The sequence below is a fragment of the Oxyura jamaicensis genome, chromosome 3 (assembly GCF_011077185.1).
Source record: "Oxyura jamaicensis isolate SHBP4307 breed ruddy duck chromosome 3, BPBGC_Ojam_1.0, whole genome shotgun sequence".
Classification (NCBI taxonomy): Eukaryota; Metazoa; Chordata; class Aves; order Anseriformes; family Anatidae; genus Oxyura; species Oxyura jamaicensis.
The window spans coordinates 5,645,703-5,669,201 of record NC_048895.1 but is presented as its reverse complement, the minus strand read 5'-3'; the positions used below and the strand labels follow the sequence as shown (position 1 = coordinate 5,669,201).

The window sequence follows — 23,499 nt, the reverse complement described above, 5'->3', positions numbered from 1 at the left end:
GAAAAAGAAATAAACAAATGAGTCCACCGAATGCTACAGACTGAAAGCTACAGTAATGGAATATCTAATATCCCTAAACCAGATATAATTTCCTGATCCAATCACTGTGAATTGTTCACAGAGGCATAGATATATCATGCAATTATTCCAATTCCTCTGATAGAGCTTATCAAAAGGATGACACATGAAGTCAGTAGTCACTTGAGTAATAGTGAAACTGAACTTTTAACACTGAGTTTTATTTTCCCACACACCTAGTAGAGAACAAAAAAATGAGGATGTCAGTTGTTACCTGGAAATAACTGTTGCATGAAGTTGCCTCTTTCAGGCAACATTTTTATTCAAAGTTTAAGTATTTTCCTGGTGTTACTCTATACACATGCCAGGCATTCTTCTTGCACCACCTTTTCTCATTCGGATTTCTTTCTCTTATTTGTCATACCTAACCTAAGGAATCACAGCCCAAACAGTTACACAGCCTTCTCTGCAGGTGCCTCTGTTGAACTTCCCAAACTGTGGGTACCTGTCACCTCCCCCAGTGCGTCTACAGGGCACAACCATGCCGAAGAACGAGCAGAAGATGTTACTTGTGTTTCAAAAGCAGCAAAACTGCATCAGTTAAAGGTGCTGGTAGAGATGCAGCTAGTTTACTGCAGATTTCATTCTAGCAGCCCACTTTCCCACCTTAATTTTATTAGCCCACATGAGATGAGTGCTCTGGGTGCAGTGGCTGTGCAGCGTGACAGCCTGTCCAGCTAGAGCCCTGGTTGCAGCTGCTGCAGCAGCTCTGCGCTGCTCTCCACGATAAAGCACTGGCCCAGCCGCAGACGTCACAGGCAAGGTTGGCACTAGCAGCTTGCACTGCTCTCACCAGCTCCACCAGAAGTATTCCTCCTGCCGGATCCCCGTTGGCAGAAGTCACAGTGTAGATGTAATTGGTACTACTGCTAAGATGTATTATGCCAATTTGGAGAATTGCTGTAATAAGTGTTGGTATAACTGCATTTTTAATTAAATACTGCATGCATGTAATGCATATATAACTAGGACAAATATACCAGGTGGAGCTGCTCGATGATTAGATTACTGTTTGGGTCACTGCTCAGATTCCTTATTTATGTATTTTGTTTTTAAATTATATACAGAGTCAAATTTTACCATCATAAATTACTTCAGTGGTTTTCATTACATCCTCTAGAAATAAACTGAACCTCAGCAAACTCTACTTATAATCAATTTTCCCAAAGTGCAACTCCAGAATGAAATAATTGCTGCATACCATAGTGATGGGAATTTTAGGACTGAAAATAGGTTACACTGCTTAGAAATATTACTCAAATCATCTGTAGCTCAGTGCTACAGTCACTCTCTTTCTAATTTTAGACAACTGCGTATTTTTGTTATACATGTCCATTTAATAAAATCTGCAACACTCAAGGCTTAGGTTTATTTGAAATTTTCCATTTTTGATACTCTGTTGAGAAGTTTTGATGAAAGAACAGGCTTATCTTTCTTAATATAACCTCCTCAACTACTATTAATTATGATCTGCATATCATGAAAGATACACGAATGGTATAAGCAGTTATGTTACCATGGAGCTATATTTCATGACAAAATAGAGCTGGGTATATATGAAAAAAGGCGTGCTCATTTTTCTCTCACAAACTGGGAGTACAGCAACTTCTATGCCTATTTTGTCATTTAGCCACCAACTGAGCACTTGGCACTGGAGCTCTTCATGGGTTCGGCAGGGCCAAACTAGAGCTGAGATGAAGGCTGGGTGGCATTTGAATCAGAAAATGTAATTTCCCCAAGATCAGCATTCTGGATGTCCCTTGAAGCAGATTAAGGGTGAAACGGTCATTAGCTCAGTCATTTACAAAACATATTGAGAGTAGGTTTTAAATGATTCCACCAAGCTATACAAGCGCTGCATGCAGTTTAAATCTCTACAGGATTTCATCGATGCTTTCTTTTACATGCAGCCAATTCTGAAAAAAAGATAACAGCCACTTTTAGCTGAGGATGGAAAATTACGATGAACATAGGCAAGGCAGTGAAACTAAGAACCCACAAGGGAGAAGGTGATGGGAAGAACAGATCAGGCAATGACTGTGTATTAGTTATTACTAACTGCAAGCTACCAAGGAAAATAAAGGCACCTCACTCTGCTCTACTAAGAAAGCAGACTGGGTATTTGCTACACATCTTGCCTACAAGAAGTCATTAAAGGGAAGTTTATTTAAATCTTCTCCACTGGTGTTTTTTGAATAGGTCTATGCTCTGAGGACCCAGAAAGTTCAAGGGACATTTCCTTGAATCACAAGAGCACAATTACTGAAGTCCTAGTAATTAGATGTGAGATGCAGCATCAGCATTTTTAAATGGGCACACCAACTCCAAAAAAGAACTCTTGATAAGAAACAGAAAAAACATACAAAACATTAAATCTAATAAATTTCCTACTGTCACCACAGCTAGAACAAATTCTCCTGATCTTCCATGTTTAATTACATGTTTACCTCAAAGAGCACACAGTAAGGACTTTTATTTATGCGTAAGATAAACATTTAAAGTGGTATATTTTGGTTTAGCACATAAATTCCTAATCATCGCTTTGCAGAGGCAAAAAATGGAGGAAAAGGAAAATTATGCAGAAAACCTAACAGTTTTTAAAACTATCAAAAAATCTTGCAATACTGGAGGCCAAAGAACAAAAATTTTTCATTACAGAATTAATTTTCATTGTGAACTGGACCATATGCACAGTTATTTTAAAAGCTCCTAAGAAAGGAGCTGAGAAATTTATGAGATAAAATGTATTTAGAAGTACCAACATTTTAATGAGTGGTATTTTTTTGCACGTTCCCCACAAAATATATATTGTTTCAAGAGAGAGATCATTAGTAATGGTATATATAGATTATGTATTACGTTTACAGTACTTTATAAGTTGGAGTATAAGTTACCTTTTACTTCCCCTTCTTTTCAAGCAGCCAACTAAAAACCAACTTTTCTACAATGTATTACCTCATTTGTGTTGTTAAGAAAAAAAAAACAAAACAGTTTTTTCCTAAAGAAAAAATGTCCACACCTATTGCTGCTGGAAATTCTCTTGGCATTCACATAGCTTAATGAAAATGGATTGTGTCAAAACAGCTGACTTCATCTGCTTTATGTTTTTCACTGTGTGGCTATGGACAGGTATCACATGGAGCAATTATTTATGCCCCCAGAATATGCCAGGGCAAGGGAAGATAAAATGGGAACATGATACCTGGAGATAAGGAAATACAGAGAATCTGAAGAATGTTTTCATTAACATTATTGCACTGCTTGTATTTTGTTTTAGTGTGTTTGTACTGGGCCTATTATGAAGGTCAATCACAGAGGCTCTCTAGCACTACTGCGCAACTACTGCTTCCTAACTATGTATTATTATCACTTCTGCAGAGATAGTTACTCTGCATAAGACAAATAAAGACACAGATCCTCCCCAGAAGAGACTAAAATAATTTAAAGCATAGGAAGAAAAAGTGATAAAAATCCTTTTAATATTTGAAGTAACAATTCCAGCAAGAAATCAGCAGTATGAATAACTGTAATTAAATTTAATCTTGGAAGCAATCTTATATGGATACTGTTCAAGGATCACTTAACCTTTTTGCTATGTCATCAGTGCATTTCTAATTATAGAGTGTCTGCTTTCGGATTTGCAGATAGGTTATCTTCTTGTAAACCCAATTTTAAACATCAAGGTCTTCTTGAGGTCTTTTACGAATTTTCAGGACAGTTTTCATCTTTTTGATAGAAGCACATCTTTTCTTAGCATTGTCTTTTTTCAGTGTGCACATTTAGATTTCAATAAAAATGATGGTATATCTAATATTTTATATATTCCAAAATCTATATGCTTACCTCTTTTTCTAAAATTTTTTTATTGTATATAAATAAGCAAGAATGAATATACGACACAGTGGAATTACAGTAAAGGAAATGAAATTTCTTCACATGTTAAAAAAGACATTGGAGGGGATTCCTTATAGGAAATACAAAAAAAAAATAAAAAAAAAAATTAAAATGGCACTACATGCCTACATGCCAACAGACAAATGATTTATTCCTTACGTAGACAAAAAGTGGTAAAAAATACTCTCATGAACAAAAAACAGAAGGAAGAAAAACTGTATTTTAAGTCCACTGGTGATTAACACTGTCATACCTATATTGGTGATGTATAACTTAAAACCTCTAACAACTGCAATGTCTAAAAGTCATGCATACAAAACACAGAGTTAAACTGTATTTCTGTTTAAACCAATGTCAGTATTTCAGCTGCTTTGTATTGGACCAGCATTTCACCCATGAATACTGACTCTCATAACTTGAAAATCAGCAGAAAAATTTGAGTCACCCCAAAGTAGGAATTGATGTCATTGGGATTTGTTTGATAGCAGTTCTGTGAAAACACTTATCATTGTTTGTTAATAACTCACAAACCTAGTTTTAAGATCTAGGAGAAAAACAACATTCCAAGTAAATGAAAAGACAAACAGAGCATTCCACGGAATTAGGTGAAGGTTTCTTTGAGTGGCATGACTAATTGCAGATTTCTCTAGCAACTAGTGAAGAAATGAAGGGATAATTGTAGCAGTCAGTAAAATAACTAGAAATTATTTTCAGCCAAAGCAAAATTAGAACTCATACACACTAAGTCTGATAGTTTACTGCAGCAAAAAATCATAAATAGCAAAAAGCCTCACAAAGAGGAAATAATTTGATATTGTTTTCCTAGACTTGCTTTGATAAGAACTTATAGGAACGCATGAAAAAAGCCATCTAATAATACAATGAGGGATAATTCATTATTCCATGACTGGACTTTTCTGAAGAGAAAGGTACGGTGCCTTCTATGGGAGAAAACTGTAAAGATGGGAATAACGCAGCAGTAAATCTGGTCCATCTTTGAGTTGCTCGTTGAAGATTTAAGTCTTATTGACTTTGCAGGAATGAAAATATTAGTGTTCTGTTTAAGATAAATCTGATTTTGCTTCTTCTCTGCCTTACTAAAAGAATTAATACAAAATATAGTACGTTGAAGAATGATGGTTGAGACCTTTTCTAAAGACCAGAGGTTGCATCTGGAAGCATTGTGAGTTAAAACCTACAGCTGTAGTTGAGTAGAAGCTAGTTGGAGGTGATATAACTTGCACCAAAAAGACAGGAGTGAGTGGACCGATGAGAGAAAGAAATTAAATACAGCATCTGTGTGATCTTTTACAGTAGAACAGAACCAACTAAGCAGGATTTAAGAGTTAGGTAGCTGTTTTAACTATTACCATGTGTCCTTTAAACATGCACAGAGCAAACATACTCGTCCACAAAAGGTAACATAAACTTATTCTGTAACGCATAGGGGTAGTGTAGGTCAGCTCTCAGATTTTACAGTTTTCTACCTACATCACTTTTTTTATCAGTATTGCCACATCTGTTCTTAAAACATTCTCACATAGCTTCTTCTACCAGTTCCTTCCCTTATGATGAGAATATTCTTCCTAAAAAAACGGAAAGCAGTTAGCCATCACCCTTTTTCCTTTTAGAGGAGAAAATATTCTGACATCTTTTCTGACTTGTATTAAATCACTCATTCCCAAAGATTACTTTTTATTTTAAATGAAAAAAAAAAAAAGTTTCTTAAACCAAATTGGCCCCAGAAGCATTGCAAATGTTTTCACAGCAGAAAACAAAAGCGGAAAAGGCAACTGAAGTTAAGGCACATGCTGTGTGTCAGTCTCACCCCGTTTTGAACCATGTGGTCTCTCTCTATACTCAAAACCAAGCAAAAGATTACGTCAAACTTAAAAAAGAAAAAAAAAAAAAAACTAAACTAAAATAGTAATAAGATAACTGGGACAAATTTAGAAGCGTTTTCACTTTGTTTTCTTTTCTTACACAGGAAAACAAGCATTCTTTGCAATTAAAACAAACAAACAAACAAAAATGAAAACAGCTTAGGCAAATTTTTTGTTTGCTTTTGTTTTGTTTTTGGCAGAAACCGAACAGTTCTTGGACTTCCATGTAACCTGTTTTGCAATCCTAGCTAGTCTATGGTTCTGGCCTCTACTTCTAACACATGAGAAACGGACCAATTCTATGCATAGAAGAGATGCACTTCACTTTTTTTTTTTTTTTTTTTTTTTTTTTATAGTGCCAAACAAGGTCATTAAGTAGGTGAAATATTGCTTCTTTTTCTTTGCTGAAGTATCACTTCATTCCAGCAGGATATATCAAGACTGCAAAGTTAACAGAATTTGTCTCAGAGTTATTCAAGCTTTTCTTTCACATAAAAGTTTCTAATTCAGAAAAGTTTCTAATAATATGCCCAATTCATTCTGATAATTTGGGGTGCATAAGCTGATGCAAGTTTTTATTTTAGTAAGAGCTGTTGATTATGTCAGATACTAAAACTGCCACAAATTCATACATAATCCTGTGCTTAGTTATAAAAATGTAAAACCTTACACAGAAACAAAGTAATTACTTACGAATCCACATGATTTTCAAAGGAAAGGAGGATTGGAAAGGGTGACGTCTTAAATGCACACTCAGCAATAGCTTCTATTACTTCCTAAAGAATCAAAATGTATACAGTTAGAAATTTGTCTCTAAAGAAAGTTTTTTTCTCTTTGAAGACACAAAGAATTCTGAAATAATATCTAAACCACCTTAAAATCATACTCAGACCTTCTATTATAACCTTTCCTGAAAGCTGTGCATATGTTTTTGTAGCAACTGAATTTTTCAACCTGATCTGTAATCAAATCTCCAAAACGTTTGATGAGTCTCCAGCATTGTATTTCTCCAGAAATGACTTACATCTGCCTAAATCAATAGTTTAAATGTTAAATTTGGTCTTTGCGTGGAGTTGTTCCATGCCTGAAGCTATGTATTTCATGAATTATTTTGCATAATAATAAACGTGCTCTGACGAACTCGTATGTTCTAAACATCATCTGCACAAACACGCACCTGTAAATTCCTTTAGTTACTCTTACTCAAAAGTTTTTTATTTATTTATTTTGTCTTGATGAGAGAAACACCCTTAAGTCAAAGAAGAGAAGAGAAGAGAAGTTATTTAGTTGTAACAGTTGGCTGTGTAGTAATCATCAAACAGGGCTCAGAAACAGAAACTTCCATAGAAGTGTCTTTTTGGTTTTGATGGAAAATGGCAACTGTAAATAGAGTAGAAGAATCATTTGATAACACTAATTTTAGTACGGTGTACAATATAGTGAGCACTCAGAAATTATTCATGTTTTCCTACTGGAGATCTTTTTTCAAGAGAACGTATCAAGCACTGAAGACTTTACTATCTTTGCTGTCAACCTCTGGAGTTTAAAAGACCCCATAATCCTTTTCTGTCCCAAATCATAAGGACGTCCAAAATTAAAAGATTTATTTACTTTGAACAAGCACTCTAAGGGGATTCATTTTATTCACTTTCTGTACTTTAAAATGCTCAATTCAGAAGTGTAACAGAAGTAAGAAATGCGCTTTGTAACTCAAAAGCTGGGTTTTTGGTATATTCCTTCTAATATTTTTTGAAAAATCTAGGGCTGGAAGTAATGTACAAGCCACTTTGAGATCTTCTGATATGAGCTACAGTACATACAGAATTTACAGTTTTAATGCAAGTAAAAAACAAAACAAAACAAAAAAACAACAACAAAAAAAACACAGCTCAGGCACAAATTGTCACAGCTTCCCTTACAATATGAGAAACTTTTTCAGCACAGTCTAACAGGTGATGAATGACTATATTTAATAAAATGCAGTTGACCAATATTTAAATGCCTCACATATCACTAACCATTCATGTGTTTCAACTAAGCCTTGAGAGAAAGCAGAAAGGCAAAGCATTTACTGGAAGAGTAGTAAGTGGTGCAGAAGGCTGGATCACTGCAGATAGGAAGCTGCAGTTTCACAGCAGCGATTCTCCCATGTGGAAAGTCACTCCATGATGGAGTTATTCCTTCCACATGCTTTCTTTCCAACACCAGTAAATCATTGAGTGCTGGCACCACATTACATTGGTAATAATGTGTAATTCTCAAGAACATCTAAGGCAATTTTACCGTTACAAGCGCACAGCAGGGCTGAGAACAGGGTTACAAATAGTGAGACCTCTCACCTAGATGCTTTCCACCCACATCATGGGTGTTGGCTTGATCTCCACCCACTTGCACCCTACCTCCTTTCTTATGGAGCTTGAGATGAGCAGCAGTGCAGAGATAGTCCTGAGGCCTTTCTTGCTCCTACACACTACCCTAGTTGTGGACTAAATCCATAAAGTTATTTTCAAGTGTTCTCAGTTGCAAAAAGGGGCAGAATTCAGCATGGGTGGGGAAGATTAGCCTCAAAGAGTAAAACCAGGATGATATTGATGAAATCTGCGGGTAAAAAAATCAGATATTGGTTCAATAGAGTAAGAGGCATGCTGGTGATTTAGTCTTGCACTGCTGTCAACGTAAATGCAAATTCTTCATGGTCAGAAAAGAACAACATGTTAAATTGCATGTTTTACTTCAGCTGCAGAATGACTCACATGGAACAGGTCTCCAAGGTATATATAAGTACATATGCACAGATTCCTGGTTGTGGCATGAAAAATACCCTATAAGATCACACTCTTGCAGCAGCTCACAGACTGCAGCTGAGATAAACCTCACAGATTTCAATGTCATGAAGCCCAGCAAAAAGCAAACAAACAGGAAAAAAATAAATCCAACACTAAAACCCCAAGACAAATCCCTAGAAACATAAGAATGGGTAGTACATATTGCTTCTGTACCCACACTTCTGAAAGCCTATCTGAGGCAGTGAAAACTGACAGACTGAACAGAAGCATTGTGTGCTGTGGTCACACCAAACACATGAACCAACAAATGATTCAGCACTGAAGACCCAGTGATCACTCCGAATTGATTCACACACTTCTGACACATTATTTCGCTATCATTTTGCTCCTCCTAAGTCAAGCAGCACTCTTTGAGTGTTCAAAAGAAAACCAGCAGTCAATACATTTTTACAGTTTCTATGTGGAGAAAAAATGTGTCCTACAGTGACAGATGAAATATCCCTGAATTGGTTTAAAACACCTTCCAATATCTCTCCTGCAAAAACAATGCCTAGAGTTGGACATCTAAATAACCAGGATGATTACCACTATGATTCTAATTCCTGCTAATGCTCTTTTTAAGAATTATATTAATTTTGTTTTACATTCCTGCTCATGGCCAAAGGAATTGAGAGCTATCTTCCTTAATTAAAGGACATCCAGCAATCAAACTCTATGCATATAAACATAAATGATTTTCATCAGATTCATGGCAAAGTTAATAACAAAAGTGCAAGAAGGTTGTGTTTTACATTTTCCTGTGATTAACTCAATCAGTGGAGAGTTAGAGAAAGCAAATTGACAAAAAGCAAGGGGATGCTCTGGTGTGAGTGAAATTTGGTGTTTTGTCTGTGTGGTAGTATTATTATTATTATTTTCTTCAAAGAAGGTATAATAAGACAAAAAAAAACATCAACTCGTGCTTCAGTGTGGGAGACATGCCTCAAATTTGTAACTGGTATAAAATCCACATCTATCACCTGCAATACAAGCAAATTCAGAAACTGACATTTTTCCGCATCTTCTTGCACAGGGAGGTCTAGAAATATATTTTTACAGGGCAAGTTAGTGTCGCAGATAACCAAGAATTATTTCTGCAGTCTTCAAAGATGATATCTTGATGTATGATTACAGGCTGTGCTAACTACCAATATTAAAACTATAGCAAAACACCTCCATCCCGTTCCTCTAACATGTCAGATCAAAAACATCTTTGACAATAACAAGGTAACAATTTAATGTTATTGCTAGGGTAGAGCATCTGCCTTTTATTATGGAAAAGGGAAATGGAAGATGACATTCAGAAATACAGATGATAGGTTTAGGGTTTGAATGGCATTAATAACCCCTCACATCCTCCAAAGCTACTTATTTTTCTTTTTCATCCTCTAGCGCTTCAGATCTGATCCCAAGTATCAGGGATATGTGTAATCACCAAGAATCTCTTTCTCTGCGAGGTTCGAATACTGCAACTTTTCCAGTGATTCCCCACATTCTCTGAAGTCACCTCTTAAAACTTCTTTTTACTCCTACATTTTTCCTCCCTTTCACCTTTGCAGCAATGCATTTGTCATGCATTTTATGTGAAAGAAACCACCCTGGCTAAAGCCAACCACCTCAGCATGCTCCGTTGCTGTACCTTGAAAGATATTTCAGTTGTCATAGTGAAACCGTGTGTAATGACCGGCTCTTCTTCAGCTGTTCGTCCTTTCCAGCAGTCCAGCTCCACACAGCGGCAGCCTGACAAAAGTACTTGCCGATACATCTCCACCGATGAGTTACCGGCCAGCTGTCCAGCTGAGACAACATAACGAGAACATGAAAAAGGGGAAGTCATTTGGGGCCTCAGGAATAAATACAAATAATCTAATAATAATCAGAGTTAGCAGCATCTTTTACCCTTGGCTGACAGGAAAACCACTCAAAGGCATACAAAAAGCATAACAACTTAATGGAAATGACTTAGGCAGAGTCAATGTCAGGGTTTGCATTCTGCCATAAGTTAAACTGCTGTGAGTGAAGAGAAACAACTGAATCAAAGCAAATACAAAAACTTCTGTTAGACAGAATTGACTTAAAACAAAATAACATATTAGTCCTAAAAGACTTTGTTGCAATTTGTCAATCAAAGTGAAATTCAGAGGCAACTCAGGACAGCAAGAGTACATTTTCTAGTAACATGCAGTGTTTAGTGCAAGATAAAACCAGCCTCCTGCACAGTCACTAACAGTGCCATTACTAGGTCTCAAATCTATATTTAACACTCTAATCGCTACATTCAATTGGTCAGTGAAATTTCCTGATGTGATACTCCACTATGCAGAAAGAAACTTAATTAGACTACCAACTTCCAACAATGACATAATATAAATCAAGAAATAAACAAGGAAAACTCAGTTCTTCACAAACTCAGGAAGTATTGAAACCCAAACAAATCCAGATGTTGCATTCAGGGAAGGATATCCAGCCAGGGTGTTTTCATCCGCTTCAGCAGGTTTGGTTCCAGTCAGATGGATACAAATTTCTTGTAGCAGAGAGGCAGAGTTAATGGAAGAGTGGCTTAGTGCTTGTTTTAGATGTGAAGAAAATGGATGTAGTTTCCTGCTTTCTAGCAGACTTGCCAAGAAGGTCTTTATGGATTTTGTGAAGGGCATTCACTTGCTTTTTAAGGAGGCAGTGAGTTCATTTATGCTAAAGATTCTTCATTGACAGGAGTTGCATAAAACACTTCATCCAGACTGGCACATAATATAGCACAGATTAATCCTTGCTTTACTCTTTAGGTTTTATGTCGGAAACTGTATGTTTTGGTTTGTTCACCGAGTAGCATTGTCTGCTTTCTCTGTGTTTTTACCTTCTGCTGTGGACTGTAATAGACTGCAATAGAATAACTTTTCAATTGGAAAATTCCTGTTTATCATGCATATATTATGCATGAAATAGATCATAAATACTCAGAAGCATTAACATCATTCCTACTGAAATCTGTAAGTTTTTACAGCACCTGCTGGAACTGATGGAAAACGTGTAAGTAACAGCTTGGCCACTGCTGGAAGGTTCTGAAAATCCAAATGGAGTCAGCAAAGTGACTCTTATTTTACTTCACTTTTTGTATGTGTGTGCTTCTCCTCTGATTAAGGCAAGTTATCAAAATAATGCTTTTGGTGCAATCCCAGTATCTGGGGTAAGCAGAGGCCTTTTTCTTTGCAGGACACAAACGAGCACGAGCATGGATCAGGGTACAACAACACACATTTCTGTGTACTCATCCCTAAGCATCTGCTTATGAAAACTTGGCTGTCATTATATGGGTCCTCTGAGCTCTGCTGCCTGAAAAACTGCATTCACTTTGAACTCTATTTTCATGTTCTCTGTCTTTTCCCTCAAAGCATATTGAATTTTGATTAACAAACTGTTTTATGATTAACAAACTCTGCTATACCTCCTGAGAGACTACTGGCTGTTATTATTGCTAAGTGCTTTGGACTACAAGATCCATAACCTTCCAAAGTGCTTAAGTAAATCATGACATGCATTGCTTGTCATGTAACACTTTCCCACACTACCTTATTAATAAAGCTCACTTCTTTTGGAAGGATTTCTGCCCAGTGTAAGAGGATATTTAACCTCCAAAACATTCAATAGTCAGAAAGAATCCCAGTCAGAGTGAAAAATGCTAGCAAAGGTTTTAATAGTCTCAATAGCTTTTTTTTTCTTTTCTAAAATATGGATTTTTAGAAATGTTTGCTCAAATGTTTTTGTATGTCTTTTATTTATAAACTTCTGCCACATGAGTCTCTATTTGCATCCATTCCAAAATGTGTTAACAGAGACCCTAAAGGGAATACTTGCAGAATGACGTTTTTAACATCCTGAATACAGATCAAATTTTGAATACTGGAAATTAAAAGCATTATGTATCCCCTTCTATAATATACAAAGCATCTACAGTAGTGCCACAATATTTTTATCACCTTATGGTATATTGGATAAGGAGAAACAAATTCTGACAAAAAATAGCTTTTTAAAAATGTATTGGGCCAGATCATACCTGACATGTAACAGGACACTAAGGTCAACGAGCCTGTGCTGGGAATATGAGCCATGTTTTCCCATATAGAGCATTTCCAAACTTCTATAGCTTTAAGTGACTCATTTCTCAGCAAGTACACCCTTGTTGGGTTCATTTAGCACTGTTTTTACAAATGTAAGATATTTGCAATATTACATGGACTTAAAATTTGATAACGGTTTTAAGACATGTATTCTCTCCAAATGGGGGATATTTGAATGCAGGTGTTTGTAGTCACTTGACTTCTTCATTACTCTAGAAACAGAAGCTGCTCCTGCCACCTCACCCACCTACAGCACCATGTTCTCCCAGTGCCAATGCCTGCATACTCCCTTTGCCCTGCCCACTTGTGATGCCAGACCTCATCTCTTCTGGGAAGTCCCAGAAAAGCAGGGAGTGCTCTGGAATATATGTTGTAGTTTGTTTGCATCATGTGAACTCAGAGCCCTGTACTACTGGGAGTCTGGCTCTGGACTCTAGCAGTAGCAGAAGGTGCTGGCGTCTGTATTTTTAGACACCATACATTCATCTGAATTTATTCTCCTTTTAAGGTATTTTGCTACAAACAGGACCGTTGAATTAAACCCCAATGGTGTGATGTATGCTGTTGCTGCTTGTGTTAGTCAAAACAAGGCTCTTGCCCTATATCTTATTACTTTTATTGGTTTCTCAGATCTGATCAGTCTAATAATCTCAGATCTGATCAAACTTTTTTTAAAAAAAACTTTATGTTGACCTTTGTTGCTACTGGAAGCAAGCTTCCTCTAGAAATATTGGTGTCAGCTGCTGATTTAGAATAAAATAACTAGTTCTGCCTTAAGGATGCAGTCTAATTGTTTTTTTCCCCTCCTTTTTACATGGTTTCCACTCACTTTAAAAAGCAGAAACCCTCTCACTTGGAGTACGGCTTCTGAAAGAGCGAACTGGCATTGGTAGGCATATACCGCTTTGGACAATAAAAAGGTAAACTGACGTTCAAGAGCACATATATGAACATTCAGCTGTAAAAGAGCAATCACTGAAAAACTTGACAGAGCTGGAGACCCAAGCCATTTTTAATTAGAGATCTGCTCAGCTGAGTACTCACCTTCTCAGAAAATCCAACTGTCTCAGAGGAAGATGGAAGAGAGTGTCGGGCAGATAGGAATCACGAACCTACAGAAGCTGCTGAACATGTGCCTGCAACAGCAGACAGCTGTATATATTTGTACACTGAAAGTCCATTTAATCTTAATCTCAGCTAATCTGACTCCAGATGGTGACACATCATAAGCAAAACCATCAGGCTGTCCATTTAAGGTACAAAAATAATCTTCATTATTACAATGCCTACTTCTTCAAACTTTAAGTAGCTTTTTCTGCCCCATCTTTGAACCAGGGAATGGGTCAACAGGATCTATCCCTTCTCCTGACCCAAACTCCTCCCCAGCTCACCCTTCTTCTCAGGAGAGGCAATGTCCTCTGCACAAGTGCACAGGAATTTAGTTTCAGAGCAGGGTACCAAACTGGGGTCTTGCAAAGTTACACCTAAGACCTTCCGCACACATCATCTTCTACCTTCTGAAGTGACAACAGCTTTCCTTCCACTAATTTCTTTCTTTTTTAATGGCTAAAGTTATTTCAACACTGTAACTGTGGAAGCTGCTTCCACAGTTGCACTGAATAGGCCTCAGCAAGCAGATAGTGGTCTGTAGCTTCCTGCCTGTGAGGTGAAATGATCACATTCAAATGCAATTCACCTCTGGAAATTCAGCCCCGTTCCCTGACGTTACACAAGTTTTTATGATATTCTGAAGGGGAACCATGAAAAGTAGCAACAGCTAGATGGTAACAAACAAACAAACAAAACCACTATGTTCCTTCTCACCCCTTAGCCTTTGTGCTAAGATAAATTGTGACCCCAGTGTCAGGGAAAAAACTCATTTTTCTACCTCAGATGATTGCTGCACAGGATTTACTGATGCTGCTGGTGGGAGGACATCTATAGCTCCTTCCTCAGCGCTGCATGAGCTCCTTGAGCTTTCCTACCCTCTAGTTCATCAGGAAGGATGTGGTGGGGCTGGAAGACAGCAGAGCCTTGGGTCTTGTCAGCCAATCCCCTGAGCTCAGCACAGCTTGAGAAGCATGAAGCAGCCAGCCAAAACTGCTCCTGCCCTTGTGACAAGCTCATGCTCTGATCAGGCATCGCCCAGCATTCCTTCCTTTCCGTATGGTGTTGTCATCTTGGAGGCTTTGAAGCTGAGGAAGGATTCAGGGAAGTGTTGATTGCAGATAATAAGCAACAACTATGACTGAGGAATCACTGGGAACAGAAGAGCTGGAGGATGGTATAGGAGAGGCCATAGTAGCAATAAAGGACAAGAACATGCCCCTCGTGGGATATTTTTTTTTTATAGAGACCACTGAAAGTACAGGACTGTAAGCAAGGAAGCAGATGCTGAGAGCAAGTGGGATAGTCCCATGCTGGCTACATACTCCAGACTGATAGCTCTGCAACCTATTGCTGCTATTATTTTTCCTTTTATCTAAAACCAAAATGTGTTAAAGACTTGTGATTTTCATATTTAGCATGTCACGCATGTCACGTATACAACAGCAAGTTGCAAAGCCATCAAAGTGTGCAATGCTGATAATGATATATAATTATAATTTGTCTTTGACTTTGGGTGCTGCTAAAAGAAATGTTGCAAAGTCATTCCCCACTGTGACAACAGCAGTAACCTCAGGCAAGACTGGTGAGAAACCAGAAAAAAAAAAAAGCAGGGTTGCACATTAAGGGTTCAAAGGAGTAAATAAAAAATAAATAAATACGACAACAGTGACAGACAGGAAATAAAAGTTTCCAAAAGTTGGCATTACTTTAAGCTAGCCTAGGCTCAATGTAAATCACTTCTTTCTTGATGGGGTTTTTACCTTTGTTCTTAAAAATTACATTTCCCGAAGAAAGCAGTAACACTTCTAAATAAATAATCAAGACTTGATGTACTGCCAAGGGTTTCTACTAAAGGCTAGGAAAATGATCAGGGTAATTAAAAATAAATTCAGAGTGTGCACATGTTTCTTTTTATGTTATAATGCTGTTTCTTTGTGGATGGTTTTTTTGGGTTTAAAAAACTAACAAAGCTAGAAATAATTGGTAGGGCATTAAGCACAGTAATAATAAAGTATTACTAGACTGAATGCTTTTCTTATTTTTCCTAATAGCTATTACATGACTAGTTTCTATTTCACAGCTCCAGTAAGGGCAGAGGTGTTACTGAAGCTTCCCTTCCAAAGCTGTAAGCACTTCAGCAGACCCTTTGAAATCTTCGTGGCAAAAAGAATAGTTTGTGACCATAAATTTTATAGATTTCAGCTGAATTAAGTCCTTGTTGGAAGAGTGCAAATGGTAATGTGATTGTTGTATGTGGTCTAGCCTCAAAGCAAAATCTAAGGCTGTCAGTTTTTGTAATACATGGATAAAAATCACATCATTAATCCCACTGTCAGCCAGCTGCCACATGCTTACTGAACAAATGAACCCACTAAAAGGCAAGGGCATATGTTTTGTGCCTCTAAATGTGAAAATACATGCTCTTAAATGAAATTTGAAAGAGATTCGAAATCAGTTTGCCATATTCCCTGAGTTTACTCTGATTTACTCCTCTCCAATTTTCTAAGCCATGAATTTCATGTTAAGTCTGAGGATCATATTTTGAAATGTGGTTTCTGCAATTCTTTAGAAATGCAGGTGAAGAAATCTGCAGATGCAATCTTAGATGATTTGAAGACTTTCACACAAAGGTCAAATTGAATTTGGACAGTTTCCTCAAGGTAAATGTTCTTTCTGCTAAAATAATTAAGTATTTTATGTTATCCATGCTGTGATTAAAAATTTAGAATGGGTTGGACAAATGAATTTCTGTCCTTAATTCTTTGTTGGTTTTTTTTTTTTTTTTTTTTTTTTTTTGGCTTCTGTGCTTCTAGACCTTTAGAATATGACTCTGCCCTGATCGGCCCTGAGAAAAATCTGTGATATGGTACTGGCTATAAATTCATGCTGGTAGAAGGAAAGGCAGTGTTTTATCTCTTTAGACCAAATTTAAACCACACCACCTGCCCTCCCTGTGGGCCTATTCTTCCCACATTTGTATAGCTTTACTGTTTCCTTCCAGAAACTCTGTATAAGGCTGTAGCATTTGGCTTAAGTTGGTCCTAATCCTCACTGACAGAACAAAGTCCACACCGGACACAAGGCCTGCAAAGGATTGTAATTTAAAATTACTTTTGCTTTGGAATGTCTGCACTCTTCCAAAGAACATAAATTTCTGCATATTAGAATCATAATTTAAAAGTGGCCACGCTTTCTTTTTTTTCTTTTTTTTTTTTTTTTTTTTTTTAATTTGGAGAAACAAAATAGCTGTCAAACCAAATACTTATATGACAACTTTTGCACAAAACACATTTCACAGCCAAGATATAAACCTCTGAAAAATGGGTGTCTACTGGAAACAGTGACAGTTCGTTCATACGAAAGCAACTACCACACGGTTTGTTTAAACTGGGCATCAGCACTGCGTGCTTTTGTTTAGGTTATTGCCTATTGGCATCCAGCAGGACTCAGTCAGTCAAGGCAAGTCTGTAAACTTAGTAACATAAGAAAGCCACTGTTATACATGAGCCATGGTTTGGGCAGACATTGTAGCATTACTTCTTTTTTCACATAATGTTGAAACATTAGCAAACATGACAAGACAAAACAAACATCAGATCAAATAAGAAAATTCCTGGTATACATCTGCTTATCTAAAACGCTTTTTCTTATTTTTTTTTTTTTTTTTTTTTTTTTTTAAGGAATCTTAAAGCACTGTTGACCTTGGTGTTCAAATAATACAGTTGAGACTCATTAAACAAAGTTAACAGGATCTTTTGAATGATCAGAATTTTAAAAAACATGACAGCACATAAACTGGTAGGTCACACGTTGGAAACATTGTTAAAAAACAGATTTCCATTCCTTGCAGATTTGAATGGACCATCAGAAAGCCATGTTGAGACCTCTTGTTTCTCTGATTCAAAGCAAATTTAATTGAAGGCACAAACTGTCAAATTTAATGTTTATGGGCAAATTTATTAGCTATAGAGATGTTTCCATATTCTACTTTGCATACTTGCTTGACTAGTCTTGATTGCTGTTGAAAGTACTTTCTCTCTCCTCCCCAGAAAATGACCTATTCTTGGAATCCTATCTAAGTAGAGGGAAATTTTCAGGGATTTCATTGGGCTTCATCAGATTTTATCCAAACAACACAGCAACTGCTCACTTGTTAATTCAATGTATGAACTGGAGTAGCTAGGAAAACAATTAAAAGTGCTACCCTTGCTTCCCTGAAGACTAAGCACTGTTGTCATTTACTGCTATTGCTCTTGTTGTATTTTACAGTATCAGCACAAATATGATATGAATTCTTGTAAGAGAAGAAATCAGATCTCTCCAACACTGTACCTGTGAGGTAGGTGTTGTGTGAGGAATTGATGAAATAGTGTGACAGTGGTTGAGACATATCTTCATTTAAATCCAGTTTCTCAGGTGGAACAACGCCATTTTCTTCTCCACTCAAATATCGCATAAATCCATCCACTGATATCTGTCCTGAGAGAAACACAGATCCAAGGAAAGCACCCATTACTTTCAAGTATAGATTTTACGACATACAGATGCTATGGTCAAAAAAATACACTTATACAATGGTCTATGTGACAGACCACATAATCGTCAGACTGGCCTTCAACTAGTTATTAATATATTTTTTATTACTATTACCTCATTTTCAGCCATTTAAGTTGCATATAATACACATCTCTTTACCTGTACCGAAGAATAATCTTGTCATAATCAGTGTCTATCGACAATCAAAGGAACAGGGGAATCAGAGTTACAGATGACTACACAAACAGAGAAAATAAACCACAGCATATCAAGGAGGGGGTTCTTCTGAGGACAAAAGAAAGCATCCTTGCTGGAAGAAACCAACAAACCAACAAACAGAACCACTCAAAGAAACAGGTTAACTTCAATCTCTCTTGAATATGATTCCACGTGTGTTATATGAACACAACTAAACTGCAAAGCAAAGCTAACTAAATGAACCACTTTTTAAGGGGGAACTAAGCCTCGTTCCTTAATTCTTATATCTGTCTTCCAATTCTTATCTCACTAGAGTGCCAGCATAAATGATCATTTCATATGCTGCTGGCAAATTAGAAAGCTGAGTCCTATCCTCAGCCTAAATATCACCATTGATCTCAGCGGAGCTGTGCTTATTACATCAAGATGAATTTCTCCTATCAAGCCTTCTGCATAATGTTGATTGTAGGGTTAGTGTTGATTTGTACATTTAGGCTAAAAAAAAGGAATAAAAATACAGTAGTCTATAATTGATGATTAATGCTAATCTGAACCAATTTGAGACATTTTTCTTTGTCTGATAGTTTTGTAACTTTGTCTGGGTTTCATCTGTAGATGTACTCAATTGCGTTACTTTAGTTAATTTGATTACTTTCTATAGTAAAACAGAATTTCTGTATCTTTGAAGAACCTCGAGGCAGCTACATGGCAGTTGCCTCCCAAGAATTGCCCCTACCACAAAACATTCTGCATAGTATCTCTACCCAAGAAATCCTATATCAACTGACTATGGGATTGAAAAACGGAACACCTCAGTTCTCATAACTCTGCTATTCTCTCCCTAAGCATCAAACCCCTTTTACCTGTCCAACAGATAAACTTACATTTTTTTTTAAAACATATGAAAAAGCAACGGGCATCCTTGAATCACTTTTGTAAAACCTGTAATCACATGATGCAAATATCGCATTTACTTAAAATCTGTACTTGGACCCTGGGATTTGGCTCTTGCTCAGAGATAAAAAGATGCAACAGCCTTAAGTTCAGATGCCTCATTTTCATAACAACCTAAGATGGTGCCACTAAATGAACCTATTCATACGACAAGAAATGTAGTGACAATACAGAGCAATGCAATTCTCTTTCATTCTTATGACAACAATTGTAAGATGGTTGGAAAGAAAAACATTAAGTCCATCCACTATTTTAAGACCGTAATCTGAGTGCAGTCTTGCCAGGCTCCACAGCTGCTTTGTCGTAGAGTAATTAATCATCTGCAGACAGGGGCCTATGTACTTTCACTTTCACAAGAAAAAATACAAGATACAGAAAATCAGGAGAAAACACCACTGAGTTTTTTCATGAAACAAAGATTTATAAGCAACCAATCTGCTACATGAATCTACCAAGAGACATTATGAGTGTAGACAGAGTCATCTGCTATCATGGAGTTAACTTGAGCTAAAATTAATTGAACAGAAACACTGCACAAATTTAGCATTGATTTAAATATTGTGTGTGGTGTACATTCACACCACACAAGCTACATCCTACAGGAAAAATCAGGTAAGATCTGAATGGGATAGCCACTACATTACAGTGATTTATAATTTCTGATGTATGAGACAGCTTATCCAGAGTCATCAGTATCTCCATGTTGTTTTGAATAGGCTACCTTCCGCCAAACTAGGAGCTTTAAATTTGCTGCCATTCATTTTCCAGGCTAAAATGAAACAGTAGTTTTTATAATTCCTCAACAACAACCACAACTTGTGGCTTTATAATCGCACAGTGTTCTGAAAGAAAAACTTCTTTTCACTATACAGATGACCACGTTGACTCCTGTTGACAGTATTCAAGCATCTCAGAATGATCTCTGCTTTTAATACTCAAGAGTATACCCGAAAAACAGGGTCCTTGTAGTCCCTGTTTTACAGATGGAGAACTGAAGCTAAAGATTAAGTTACTGGGCATAATATATTAGTTATTATACCAAGATAAACCTGTGGATTAAGCTGGGAACTGATGGGAACCGAACTATGCAATCTCCAGAAGCCTGTTTGGGTAACTGACTCACTTGAGCACCTTCGGAATAACAGGAAGCAAGACTGAGGGCCTGCATTTCCTCTCTTCTTTCTATTTAGTGGTTCATTTTGCTTCTTTGCTCCCTTCCCCACTACATAAATTTGAAGGAACCCAAGGTCTGCAGAGTGGTCCTTCTGCATATTACCATTGTTATTAACATAAATCACCGCAAGCATTATTAACAAGTATAATTATATAGTTTTTGAGTTATACAGTTATCTGAGCTTATGGCTGTAGATTGCTATTTCCCCCATCATAATTAAGCAGTCAGCATTTCAGAAAGTGACGTAATTTCCAAGTTCAATTACAGCCAATATCGCACCAGTGAGAGTTTGACTGTGGAATGGAGATGGCAGATGTCAAAGGGACTTTGTATCCTAGATATTAAAGAGTAGGTTGTTTGTGACCAATGTCAATGATATTCTGAGGCCAACTGCAGTGATGACAATCCTCAGTGGACAGCCATCTGAAATGAAATAGCCTCAATTTAATGGTAAGATTTCTTCTCTGTTTTCTTAAGCATATTACAAATTTACCTCAGACATTGCTAAGAAAAAAAAAATTGTGATCAGTTCTTTCTATTATAGCTGTCACCCTTCATCTTTAGCTCTATATTAGGAAGACATAATAGCATGATTAGATATAAAAAGTTAGATGAAAAAGAAGCACAACAGGAAAAGAGAAAGGGACAAGACAGGTTTACTTTTCTTTTTTCCCCTCATACGCAATTGCGTTTCTAACATCTAAACCCTAGGTCTTTGATGTAACTTTTAAATACTTGGTGTGCTTTATATACTTAAAATTGTGGAGTTAACTGGCTTGCCTTTTCACTCAATATTGCCTTATTAAATTTGATCTCATGTCACTTATTAGAACAGAGGCAGATCACTGGTGTTGATTGAAATGCTACTGTCAACTTCAAAAATGTTTGGTTCAAGACCTTTCTAAATAATCTTAAAGGTAATGTATAGAGAGACAAGAATCACTCTTTTAGCTATACTGGCAATGCCAGACCAAGAAGAGCAAACAAAGATGTAATCATAACAGAAGCTATCTCAGAATTTACAGAACTCTGTTGAGATCCTTTTCTCTACAGGGTTGGGCTTTATTTTTTTCTCAAATATTTCTTCTGTAATTTGTCTGTTTAATTAAAATTTCCCTATGTGGTCACTCAGTATTGCTTTATTAAAATTTTCAGACAGAAAAAAACTTAAAATTTCTTCCTTTTTCCAGTGGTGTCTGGCCTATTTATATGTCCAACACTTAACTTTTCCCCCAGTGCCACTGGATCTCTTTCTGCTAACTATATGACTTTTCTGAGGAAAAAAAAAACTACACACAAACATCTATTTGTTGTGCAGGTAGCCTTGTTGCTGTATATATCACAAAAACTTTCCTTTGTGTCCTCAAGGTTTACTCAAGTCGTATGGCAGGGCGGATTGATCTTGGATGGCTGCCTGCTGCCCACCAAGCCACTGCCTCCTCAGCAGGACAGGGGCAGTAAATAAGATGAAAAAGCTTGCAGGTGGAAATATATGCAGGGAGATTACTTACCAATTCCTGTCATGGGCAAAACTGACTCGCCTTGAGGGAAACTAACTTAATTTATTGCCAATTAAAGCTGGAGTAGGATAGTAAGAAACACAGACAAGAATCAAAGCACCTTCCCCTGCCCCATGCCTGCAGCACCAGAACCTCCTCTTCTTCCTCTCCCCTCATGACTCTTTTTCACACTTTCTTCAGCACATTTCTCACCTCTGAGCAGCACATTTGCCCTTTCTTCCAGCCACCTCCCCAGAGGTGCTGCTGAGGAGCTGGGCCCTGCACTGGGGCTGTTGGAACCTTCTGGAACTGGCGTGAGACAGCCCCAGCTCCCCTCAGGAAGGCCCCTGCAGCCAACAGCTGGGCACAGAAACCCTATTTCAACATGAAAACTAAAATTACAGATATTTTAACCAATTGTTCTGTTTTCAACTTAATTCAAATCCACTCTGATCACGGGGTGACTGCTGTCTCTGTGCATCTCTTCAAGAAGCAACTGCATTTTGTGCCTTAGCTGGATTACGTGTAATGTTTGTCAGAACTGTCCAGCTCTGACACAGAAACAAAGATGCTCATAATGTGTTTGACAATTAACATGGATATTTTTCTTTCTCTGGACTTAGTATATTGAAGAAATTAATGATTGTCAAAGCATGCATAAGGAACTAGTTAGAGTTTTGTGCAACCCAAATAAATAACAGATCGATTTTTTTAAAATGTGTATTGTAACGGGGCTGCAAAATAGAAGAACATGTCCTGAGGATAAATATGGAAGTTTCTAATGTAATCTTAATCAGAGACATTCCTAATACCTCAAAAATATAAAAGAGTATCTGAATACTTGTCTATAAGTTATATAAACTTTCTATAATTATAAAAATGTATCTGAACTAAAAACTTACAAAAGCTAGAAGCACTGGAAACTCTGGAAATGTTTTTCCATGCCTCTCTTCACATTTATCAAAACCTCTTCTCCAAACGGGAAGGAAGCTGCTAAAAGAATGGGACCTTGACTCTTGCTCTGTTTGGGTCCTGGGTTTATTCTCGCTCTACTTTTCTGTGTTGCAGATTTAAATGCTGCACTCTAGTTGCACGCACCAAATAGTCCGAGAGTGGCATGCCTTCAATCCCCCTCTCCCCCTTGGTCTCAACATTTGGAAGCTGAACTTCATCTGCCTGTCACTTGGCGCAAATTCTGTCAGTGATTGTCCCACCCAAACCTCATTCTTCATT

The 23,499-nt window shown here is 37.2% G+C and overlaps 1 protein-coding gene across 12 annotated transcripts in view; it reads right to left on the bottom strand.

The window, feature by feature from the left end:
- PLCB1 (phospholipase C beta 1) overlaps window positions 1–23,499 on the bottom strand; it is a 378,680-nt gene that overhangs the window by 101,249 nt on the left and 253,932 nt on the right. For all 12 annotated transcript variants that reach the window (XM_035320058.1, XM_035320059.1, XM_035320060.1 and 9 more), the window contains 3 exons: window positions 18,238–18,384; window positions 10,320–10,477; window positions 6,549–6,631 (listed from right to left, as the gene is read on the bottom strand). In XM_035320058.1, the coding sequence (XP_035175949.1) occupies window positions 6,549–6,631; window positions 10,320–10,477; window positions 18,238–18,384 (388 nt within the window). The remainder of the gene's footprint in view (window positions 1–6,548; window positions 6,632–10,319; window positions 10,478–18,237; window positions 18,385–23,499) is intronic.